This window comes from Ursus arctos, unplaced genomic scaffold, assembly GCF_023065955.2.
Source record: "Ursus arctos isolate Adak ecotype North America unplaced genomic scaffold, UrsArc2.0 scaffold_4, whole genome shotgun sequence".
In the NCBI taxonomy this organism is placed as follows: Eukaryota; Metazoa; Chordata; class Mammalia; order Carnivora; family Ursidae; genus Ursus; species Ursus arctos.
The window spans coordinates 77,622,185-77,634,208 of record NW_026623056.1 but is presented as its reverse complement, the minus strand read 5'-3'; the positions used below and the strand labels follow the sequence as shown (position 1 = coordinate 77,634,208).

Here is a 12,024-nt window from a genome sequence, read left to right as displayed (position 1 = left end):
TTTCTCTTGTCTAATTGCATAGGCCAGTAACTCCAGAAGTGTCAAATAATAGTGATGACAGTGTGCATTCTTTTTGTGTTTTCCATGACTTTATTGGCAATGCCTTAGATGTTTAACAAATAAACTTTATATCAGCTTTCAGCAGAGATACCCTACACTCCTGTACTTTCTAATTCTCCTGGGCTTTCCTTATTGGCTTTCTTAGTCCCGTACCTTCAACCCTGAAAATTCTCTGCATTCGTTTAAAGATAAAAACAAAAACAAAAAACTAAATTCTTCTTCACCTATTGCTTCTAAAGGAAAAACTGGAGTAGAGGGCAAGAAGAAAAAGGAGCTTGCTAAACTACACAGCAATAGCCAAAACATAGGGTTAGAAAAAGTTCCATCTAGCTGAGGGAGTCCCTCTACAGAAGGAAGGACCGGAGGGTGGGGAGGAGTCGGGGCCACCTCCGCCCCCAGTCCCACGTCGGTGCCACCCGCGGAGATGAAATGTGAGCCCGGGTGGCCCAGGACGCAGGAGCGGGCTGCCTCGTCTGCCGCCTGAGCGCTGCGGGCAGAGACAAAGAGACCCGTCCCAGCGCAGCCCCGCGCGGGCCAGCCCGGGCTCCCCTCGGAAGGCTCCCAGGGCAATGGCCCGGTCTCCCCGCGACCCCCATCTCGGGAGTGCTGCCCTCCCCCTCTGATCACCCTCCAGCCCCTCCGCGTCTCGGGCTCTCCCTTCGCTCCCAGCCCTCTTTCCAGTCTGTCTGTCCGTCTGTCCTGGCGCGCAACCTCCGGCCACCGGCTTGCATGGACGCGCGGAGGCTGCCCGGGTGTCCAGGGATCTTGCTTCCGAAGTTGGTCCTGTTCTTTGTCTGCGCAGGTCAGTGGCTTGGGGTGGCGGGAGAGGGGAAGGGGACTTGGGACTGAGCCTGGGTCGCCCTCGGGGCTACGCGGGTTGGGCGGGACGCACGGGGACCTTTGTGGGAGGGCCAAGACTGTGTGGTCCCCGCTGGGCAGCCACAGAAGCCGGCGCGCAGGGACCCTCGGCTCGACCCCCACGCGGTTTTGCTTTGTTCCTTTTCTTTAACTTTCCCTTTCTTCCTTTTCGCCTCCTTTCTCTCTCCGCAAGCAGCTTAAAAACCCCAGTCCCACATTTAGGGAATTTTACTCTTTGGGTAGCCTAAAATTGATCGAATCCTATCCACCACTCCGGAATCTGAGGGTGAAGGGCAGAGGCTGAGGGGTGGGAGAAAAGCATCTTTAAAAAGCACCTGAGATTAGAGGTATTTGCTGAAGTTTTAAAATAAACTAATGTGACTTTTCCATTTCAGGATAGGCTACCCACTGCCCCCGCCACCCCCACGTTCTGAATATTTCGAAATAAAAAGCTTCAGACCTTTGGGTTTTTTCTTTAGATCATTCTCAAGTGTAGTAGTCTGGATAACTGGATGCTTTGGGTTCAAATATAAGGTTTTCAAGGGGCGTAAATTCACCCAGAGACTAATCTCTTTTCATTGATTTCGTTAAGCTCTGTTTATAGGTGAAAGGGATTTCATTTCCCTCCTCCTAATTATTCTTCCTGAGAATTGCTGATAATTGATGGAGCCAAGCGGTTTTCTTGTTTTGTGACTTGGAGCTCAAAATGGCCTTTCATTGGTTATTCATATATAAAGTTAATTACATGTGTGGTTTCGCCACTGCTTTGTATTCATAAAACACTCTAAAAGCAAAGTTGTTTGTAAAATGTTTTTAAGTCTCTCACTTCCTAGGATAAAAATCACAGGCAGCAGGAAATTTACATAGCACTGACTTAGCTTTTGATACTTACAAAGATACTGCAACAGAAACGAAGACGTTCAACATTGTTACTTGAACACCAAGAGAATTGAATTCATTCAACCTTGCCAGAAATGACTCCCTAAACTTCTATAGAAATTTTCAATGTGTACATTTAAATATAAATTAGTGGCTGTCTATAAGTTATTTAAAAGATACTTTATTGCAAGGAAAATGCTGACTTTCAAATACAAAAATTTATAAAAGTAAGAAAAGTACTTCCCATTCAATGAGGAGAAACCACATTCTAACCTGTTTACAATGCTTATTTCTCTTAATTACAGTGTGTGAGGTTTTCAGAATTTGAGAGACTGAGAGAAACAACTGCATTAATATTAGTTTTATATTAAAATCTTATTAGTTCATTTGAAGCAATGATTCTTTCCACCTCCTCTGTTTATCCAAAGAAAACAAAAATTAGAAAACAGAATAGGACCTCACTCGTCTTTACTCAGTCACACCCTTGAACAACAACTTATTCTTTTGTCTATTTTATTCCCTGTGGTAAACTGAAAGCTTCTAATGTGCACACTTTTCCTTCCTTTCCTCCTGTGCCCCCAGTGCTAGGTGCACAGTCGCCGGACGTCAGGAAATCCAAGAGCTGGCCGGCAACAAGTTTGGTTAGTTTAGAAAGTTTTCCTCCATGCATTTCTTCGCTCCTTCCGCATCCCTCCCTAGTAAGCTACAAAGTAATCACAAGCCAGTAATAATGAGCTACTTACTGTCTGACAAGAAATGTTTAGCTAATGTGTTCTTTGGTGTTAATTCCTGAACCCTTTGCTTCAGAAGCCCTTTTATGCTTGCCATATTTATTTACCGAATATTTGTTGAGTGAGGTGTGTTGCGTGATGTATAGGACAGAAGCCATGCTCGGAGTCTTATCTGGGAGATAAGGTGGGCCTACTTCAATGTATAGAAGGCTGTGTCGTCGGAAAGTATAGTTGTGTGCTATAGGTGTTCACAGGAGGGGACCTCCTCTCTGGCTTAGGAGTGTAAGCTCTATGAAGATAATGTCTGTCTGTTTTGTTCAGCGTAATATCCAGAGACTAGCAAAATACCTGACCCACAAGAAGAGCTCAATAAATATTTGCTCAGAGAAATTGAATTAAAGAGGAATTTTAGGAACTAGACCTTTGATAGGGAAACTTTGGACATAAGGGAATGGAGTAGGATATAATGTGAACAAAGGCAAAAATCATGAGATACCTATTTACAAAAATACAGAATTCATTTTGGTTGGAACCAAGAGATGTGGCTGGAAGAGAGGAGTGGAGTTAGATGGGGAGACAATGCACCTATACTAGTCGAGACACCCTGTTAAATGAATTGCCAGCTTTAATGGGACAAAAACCTAAGTAGATGCATTGCCCATCGCCCGAATTATTTTCCCCCAAAGCAAATGCATTAAATTCACGTTGCATTCGTTAAGGATGTAAGAGCAGAGTTTCTCTGCCTGAAGCATCATGTTTTGCTGTGGAACCACCTTTGGAAAGAGACCCAGTGAAGTTTATATTATCCAACTCCCACTGCAGGCGACAAAGACAGGATTTGGCCAAGGTTTTACCTTCCTGGCCTCAGCCAGTGACTTCTGTCCCCGCCCTTTCCTTCCTCTCTTATCCTCAGCTGTAGCTTACAAGAACCATTTCTGAGCAAGTGCTTGCAGCCAGATGTTGCTTTTCCTGTGCTACACATTCCTTAAGGCGGGGTGAGGGTTGGAGAACCTTCTTCCAGACCATGCCTTTAATTAAAGTCACTGAGGAAATTTCAACTAGCTATTTTTCAAGGATATTAACTTGAATATTAGAAGTAATACATTTATCTTCTGAAACAATTGGAATGTTCCATTCTTTACAAGTGAGAAAATGCTCTGGTATCTTCCAAATCTGATCTTCATAGAATTATTCTCAAATAAACTGGAGAAAACAACTAACATATTAAAATAAGATTTGAGGTGTGGTCAAAACCTCAGTTTGGAAATGTGACTGTGAATGTATTTGCCGTACTATTAAATCTGCCCTTTTCAGTTGTTTAATTCTGGGAAGTTGACAGGAGCACTGGAAAATGCCATAAAAAAATGAACAATGTGTGACATGATCTTGATGTTTGCTGCAGGTATAATCCAGCTTCTTGGCTACAAGATAATGGGCTTGGTTTCCTGTAACATTGGTTCAAAATATTTTGATAACACCATGTCCTTATAATAGTAGTAATTGGAATACAATAATAGTAATTGGATCTTTAATATTCATGGAGAGCTGAGTAAGATGTCACTATCATGGTGTCATTCAAAACGCACCCCATGAAGGGGCGCCTGGGTGGCGCAGTCGTTGGGCGTCTGCCTTCGGTTCAGGGCGTGATCCCAGCGTTCTGGGATCGAGCCCCACATCAGGCTCTTCCCCTGGGAGCCTGCTTCTTCCTCTCCCACTCCCCGTGCTTGTGTTCCCTCTCTCGCTGGCTGTCTTTCTCTGTCAAATAAATAAATAAAATCTTAAAAAAACAAAACAAAACAAAACAAAACGCACTCCATGAAACTACTTACATAGGGGCTGTCCTGCTTAGACAGAAGTGGGGACCTCAGCTCCCCACTATCTGAATGGCTTTAAAAACACGAAGCAAAACATCACTGTGAAGCCTCTTGAGACAACTAACTAGTCTAAATATTTGAATGAACTAAACACCACTAAAAATGAGAGCTGTAGAAACTCACTGAGAAAATGAAAAAATAAATAACCTTAAAAAATGTGATGTACTCTGGAAAAAGCATACACTGTCAATAAATCATTAGAGTGTTTCTGTCTTCAAATTTTAACAGTAGTTTTAAGTACAGTTACTGAGTATTACAAGGGTAATTATTTTTTTCTCTGATTTCTTCTTATGACATCTCAGAAGAAAACATTAAGGTAGAAATAAAATTAAGGGGAAAAATATGAATATTTTCACTTGCTCTGCAAAAGCCATGCAGTATTGACAAAGGTGAATGAACTTTTAATCACATCCATTTGTCAAAAATCATCCTGCCAGGGAGGTGATTTAAAAACAAAATCTGAATTTTCCTTTCTAGATAAATCAAGCACATGGACATGCAGATACAGTGTAACATCGTGCATTTTTCAGTTATGATTTGACAGGAAAGCAAAAGAATTATATAATTTAGATCATAGTTGATGTTACCTGTAGAGAATGAGCTGGAAAGGGCTTATTTTGTGGTTCTTAAACACATAACTTACATTACCAGCCTATAACTTAGTGTTTTCCTCATCATGTACCCAAAACGCACATATCCATTATAATTTATACCACTGATTATAACGAAATGATCTTAACATAAATCATTTAGGTGGCCCAAAGACTTTTTAAAAGCTAGGGTAACTTTTATTCAGCATTTTGGGTCTACTTTTCATTACCAAAAACATACAGAAAAAAAGACAGTAATTTGGTTTTATCAGCTCCAACATGTCCTTTTTACTCAGAAAAATACATTTTCCCCTTCCCACAGTGCTGTTTCATAACTTATTGATTCTTAAATCTGGCATTAAATAAATTCTTAAGTATTTACAAGTTAGTTATCTACAGGAACCTCTTCCTACAACTAACTCATTATCTTCCAATCCAGATGGATTGACAGGATATGCAGACTCATTTGTGTTACCATATGTGTGCAAACTGTAATTATTAAGATAAAAAAATGTAGAGAAAGGATAACATTAATACACTGTCATGAAAATATACATCATTTTAAAATTATCTCCAGTTGAGATATATATGTCAATAACACTTTCCATAAAATGAAGTTAATTGGGAGTACTACCCTCAAGTCAAGACTTTTATCATTTCAAAATTATAAGAATTCTATTGAAAAACTGAATGACTCATTCGTTGGATCATTCATTTCTCCTTTCACTGTCTCATTCAACAATTCTGACTATCAATTATGGTGCTTGACCAGGAAATTCAAAAAATAGTGATCTTTGCCTCTTCTAGATTAATGTCCAGGAGGGAAGGAAGACTAGTTTAGATGCTTACACGTGTCTTGGAATTCTGAGTACATAAAATGAATATCTAAAGGCACTGAAGAGTGATCGTTGACTGGGTGAGATATGAAATAGAAGACTTTTTCATGAAGCTGTGATTTCAGAACTGTGAAGGACATATGTGGTTTTATTTTGCAGAGGATTGCCTTGCTCAGTGTGGGAAAGACTGCAGATCTTACTGCTGTGATGGGACCACGCCCTACTGCTGCTCCTACTACGCTTATATTGGGAATATCCTCTCGTGAGTACTGGTCAGATTTGGCAATACTGATGCTCTTCCCATTGCTCAGTTATGTTTTCAGAAAGTACTATGTTATAGGTAGGGGCAAGAAATTTTGAGAGTCATTATTGACATGAAATCTTCACGGAGATACTAAACACTCATCACTACCTAGTGTTTTATATTTGACAAAATGTGCAAATTGATATGCAAAATAAGCTGCTTTTATTAGAAGGGAGTTAAAAAATATTCTTTTACTGCTTAATTTGTGTTCCAGAATAATAATGGTTTTAGTCGACTGCATTCATATCATTGATTATTTTTTAACATTGTAAATTATACGCTTTTGTCTGCTTTGTTGAAGGATTTGTAGGCTAGAATTTGTCATTTAATTATGGCTAGTTTATTTTGCCATGTATTTGTCTAACCCATTCAGTAGATATCAGGGAAAAGAGACATTATGAATGGAAAACACTTGAGATATGAAATGTCGATTTTCTACATGATGCATATTAAGCAACTTCAGGAAATAAGTTTAGAGCCCAAGAAAGGCCATCAACAGTGTGAAGTGGTAACCAACTACAAACGTCAATGAAACATACACACACAGGATATGTTGAGCATTTCCCCATAACAAATTAAGAATTTATTTTGGAGGGATACTTGGGTGAGTCAGTCAGTTAAATGTCTTGACTCTTGATCTCAGCTCAGATCTTGATCTCGGGGTCATGAGTTCAAGCCCCACGTTGGGTGCAACCCTGGGTGTAGAGCCCACAGAAAGGAAAAGAAAAGAAGAGAGAAAAGAAAAGAAGAGAAAAGAAAAAAGAAAAGAAAAAAGGAAAGGAAAGAATTTGTTTTGGAGATGCTTCTGGGCAAAGAGAAATGGAGAACAAGGACTGCTTTCAAGGTTGTATGTCTGAAAGGTGTACAAATCTCAGTTCTACTTACACAATCTTGAAGTCGAGAAATCAGAAAATTAGAAATGTTAAGAATTTTTGGAGCCACAAATCACCCATGGCTTTCCAATAACAGTAAGAGTTTAGCCTCTCAGACTAGCTCCTTAGTTTTTACTTTTCAAGTGAATATCAGGATGATTTGGAAACCGTTCTGTTGTGGCTTAACCCCTGGCCTGTGAAGGCTTTAGTAGAAACAGGAAAGATTAGGCATGAAGGGAAATGTGCCTGCTATTTTAGGAATATGTCCACTGACATGGCTTATAACTCATCCTCCGTTCTGAGGATAGAAAACCTGGCACCACATAAACTTTCTAGAATCAGAGTTGGGGCTGATATTAGAGATCATGTCTCTCTGAATAAAGCCAAAAGGAATCATATTTCGAGATACTCTTGAAGTCTATCATGGCTATATAAGAAATGTCAGGCTGTAATAAAGATTGATGAGTGGAATTTTAAGCATTCTTTGAAATGCAAAATAAATCCTAAATAAAATGTTTGAAATTTTTCTCATGGGAATCTTGTTGGAAAAGGGATTAAGTCCCCTTTTTACATTAGAGATCAATCAAAATGATATTTACAGGAATTAATCAGCTCAGAATACCCTGAATATAAATATATAATGATATTTCACATTTGTATATCACTTCTCACTTTTAAAGTAGTTTAAAATACATTATTACTGAATTTCAATTCTATTTTTGAGTGAATTCCACATGCCAGCTATTGCTGTTTCCGGTAGATGTGTAAGTGGGCCCAGCAGGTGGTATGGATTTGGGAAAACTGACTTCAGAGGGATTCTGTGATTCTTTGGTCCCCTGGCTCCTGGTCCCATCTGCTAATGTCCACCATGGTTTCTGTTGTGCCCTTAACTTCTCACCTCATAGCTACCTCTACCCTGGTAAATACAGAGAGAAGACAAAATTACTTAATTAGAACTTAAAAAATTTAAATGTACAGATGTGTTTTGTATGTTTTATATTTGCACTCACATTTACATTTTTTTTAAGATTTTATTTATTTATTTATTTATTTATTTATTTATTTATTTGACAGAGATAGAGACAGCCAGCGAGAGAGGGAACACAAGCAGGGGGAGTGGGAGAGGAAGAAGCAGGCTCATAGCGGAGGAGCCTGATGTGGGGCTCGATCCCAGAACGCCGGGATCACGCCCTGAGCCGAAGGCAGACGCTTAACCGCTGTGCCACCCAGGCGCCCCCACATTTACATTTTTATGGCACATACTCTAACTCTTTAATTATACCCTTGGTTAAAGTAAAGAATTCATTGAATTGATATATTTATCTGGGTTATTTGGGCCATGTACTTGTTATGTTTGAAAAAAGGAATTGTGTTTTGAGTAGGGGGAGAAGAAAAAACACAGATGGCATTATATTTCAGGCTGTTAAAACTGAATTTTCTGTTCAAAATAGAAGCCACTAAGTAAATCCTTTGCTAAACAATTCTTAGGAGGAAAAAAAAAAGAGAGAGAGAAGCTTTAAAGTGTTTTCCCTACTGAATAAAGGAGAATACATTTTCAGGATTTCCACTTATTGTTTAGGATTTGAAAAGAGTTCTTAACTCCACCCAAGGCTTTTCTTTTTTTTTTTTTTTTTTAAGTTGGGGTTGGGGGGGGGAGGAGATAGGAAAAAAAAGTCATTCCAAGAATGCTTACAAAAGTTCTTTCATGCACATGTTTTCAAATATTGCTATTTTGGACTTCATAAACTACACTTCCTCTCTTCCAAGTATCCAGGCACATTCTTAGTAAAATCATTTTAATCATCTTAACAGAAAATTAAATCTTTGTAGTTATTAGAAAAGTAATAAGGAAGAAAGCAATAAACATAACGGAATGTTATGTATCCTAAATTACTAATTTTATAAATTGTTTATAATTTGGTTTCTGTTTTCATTTATTTTTCAAAATAGAAGATATTTTGGCTCCATTTAAAATGAGCTAAAAAGAGGGCAAAATACAATTTGGGTCATTCTAGACCGCTCACAAATTGCTAAGGTAAGGTATACTCAATCCTCATTGCTGAGGCCCCTCTAAAATAATCAGAATAAAGATGTTTAGCCCTTAACTCTGTTTACTTCAGCTCACCTTTCTGTTTTGCAAATTAACCAGGAAGGCTCATTTTTAAAGAGATCACAAGAGCAAACTTTCAACTTACCTTTTAGTTGAAAACTCTTATTTTACTCAGGCCCCTCCCTTATAGACATTTTATATTCTAAATATGAGTTAATTTTGACAAATAAATTCAAATTATACATCCCCCCATTTTTTTCTTTTCCTTTCCCTTTCAGTTAAACATTCTTAACTTTACTTATGTCTCATGAAGAATTTTAAAAATTCAACTTTTAAAATAGTGTATCAACTTTTTAACTGAAATATAGCTGGCATATAACATTAGATTAGTTTCAGGTGTACCACATAATGATTCAGTATTTGTATATATTGCAAAATGATCACCACAATAAGTCTATTTAACAGAAGTCTATTTAAAATAGCATGTTTACTTTTGGTCATTATGGTTACAGATAATAAGCTCAATATAGAAAAATAGTACCATTTTTCAGAATTTAAGAATGCTTTTACAGAAGTCAGCATATACTATGCAATCAGTTATGTACAAACACATGAGGAGTGCCCTTCAATTACCATGGCAGTACCGAGATTCTGGGATCCAAAAACGAATAAATGATATACCTTGACCTCTAGGATTTCACAATCTAATAAGAGAAGAAAGTGTAAACAAATAATTCTAATTCAATGAATTAATCTATAAAGTGTCACTGGAGGGCCAGGAAGAGAGAAAACAGCTATGTCTTGTGTGTGTGTGTGTGTGTGTGTGTGTGTGTGTGTGTGTGTGTGTTTAGAAGGAAATGTATAGAGAAAGTCTCATAAACATGACACTGGATCAGAGTATTGAAGGAAGAGTAGATATTTACATAAATGGACAGTAAAGAAAGGCAAGTACATTCCAGAAAGAGAGAGACTCTCAGTTGCAAAGGCAAAGATACAAGAAAGGAGATGATCAGTTTGGGAAAACCCATGTCGTTCACTGTTGCTGGAGAGCGAAGGTTAAACTTTGAATATGGAAAATGAGTAAGTAGGGAAGACAAAAGATAAGTCCTGACTTTCATATACTTTTGTTGGTAGATTACATACTTTTATTGACCATACCTAGAAAAACGGAAACAAAATAATCCATTATTTTTCTGGAAATAAGATAGCTGGTTTTATATAGAAATGACACATTCTTAGACATTGCCATGACAAAGGACACAGGTGAGAAGATGCCACATGGACATTATTTTCTTCATGCCATAGAGAATGGATTTGGAATAAACACTTTGTAATGTTGCACTATTTAGAACAACATGACAGATTATGTGACCTTGGAATTATTTCTCCATTTTTGACATTTTTCATCACAGGGGTGACTACCTGAAGATTAAAAGCCTTACTATGCTTGAAAGTGAGGATTGGGCCAACTCAAGAAGTAAACAATTTCTCATCAAATTGATTCTCAAATATTTCATTCAGCCACTCTTGCCCATGAAAAATAAACATCTGTGATGAATATGGAAAGGGATATTTCAATTTTTGCTGCTGATGAAGTTGAATTGACATTCCTGAGAGAGAGAGGATCCAGCAGGAAGATGTGGTTGTAGAGTACTCTTTAGAATTAGAAGAATTCAAGGGGAGAGAGGGGGTAATTGAGTGCCTAATTACTGTTAGTAATGGAACAAAGTAAAAACAGGACCTTACTGGAAATGAAGGGAAACTGCTATGTGAGGAAAAAAGAGCATTGCCCAATATTGAATATGAACCCAATAATGCCTAGGGTGGACTTAGTGAGCCAGATAACAAGATATAAGATTTAATCCTTTTGCTCAAAAATAGATTTTTGCTCTTCCAGTTTGCCTCTGTAAAAGACAGCTCTGTCTAGGGATTTCAGAGCACCATCCGGCCAACACAAAATTCCCATGGGGGAAAAATCAAGAAGAAGAACTAATAATGGAGATCCTGGGGGGATGAAGTTTCTTTTCTTCTCAATGAAATGTGAAAGATGTATTGCCCACAGTTTTGTCAGGACAGCTAATAAATATCACCACGTGATTTTAGAGCCATGTTATGCATGGAAGCAAAACCAAGTTAAAAGATATAAAGGTTTCATATTTTCAAATGGCATTTGAAGTCGTACACTCATTACGTAGCTGAGCATTCTAAATAAAACACATGAGGCCCTTCAAATACTGACTGGAACATAATGTATTTTGAAAGGCTTTTGGTATTGGTAAAAACATCATTTAAATTAATTAACTTAAAATATTCTTAGTACTTAGATACTAAAAACACAACTCTGGAAGGTGCTTACTGAGCAAATAGAAGTTTGTGGGGGGTCTTATTTTTAATCATGACACAAAGATAAATAATTAATATAATGTTAAAACAAATATTAATTTGATTTCAAATGTAGTAACAAATTATGTTTAATATAAGAATTAAGTCAGTGTTTCTCAGAAGCCATTTATATTTTATGGGTTATTTTATTAAGAGCAAATGTAAACATCTAGAAATCTAAAACTCTTCTTAGTCAAATTTATATTCTATTTCATCATAATTGCCTTTGTAAATTAAGTTTAAATGTCAGAAACATAATTTGTTTTTAAGAAGAAATGAAGTTTCTACAACATGTTCTCAGGAAATTATATCTGTAAATATGTATAGAGATGTTCTATGTTCTACGCCAGGTTCTGGGGGATACAGCCTTGAATCAAAATGGCTCTTGCCCTTGAATTGTTTATAAGCTACCGGGGAGCATAGATGTATAAGAGATAGTTCAATCTACCAGGGAGAGCAAAAAATGCAGTGGAATTAGAGAGGAGGTGCCTTTAGTCCAACTTTAGGGTCCTAGGAAAGGTTCTTAAAGGAGAGTAATTCTAGATTAACCTTGAAAAGAAAAGCAATTGATAAGATTCATCGCTTACT

General features: G+C 37.7%; 1 protein-coding gene across 1 annotated transcript in view; it reads left to right on the top strand.

Annotated features, from left to right (window-relative positions):
* Window positions 1-400: 400 nt before the first annotated feature.
* Window positions 401-12,024, top strand: part of CYYR1 (cysteine and tyrosine rich 1) — a 99,893-nt gene continuing 88,269 nt past the window's right edge. Inside the window, exons 1-2 of the mRNA XM_026517882.4 lie at window positions 401-862; window positions 5,988-6,090. Of these exons, the coding sequence (XP_026373667.2) occupies window positions 790-862; window positions 5,988-6,090 (176 nt within the window). The 5' untranslated portion in view covers window positions 401-789. The remainder of the gene's footprint in view (window positions 863-5,987; window positions 6,091-12,024) is intronic.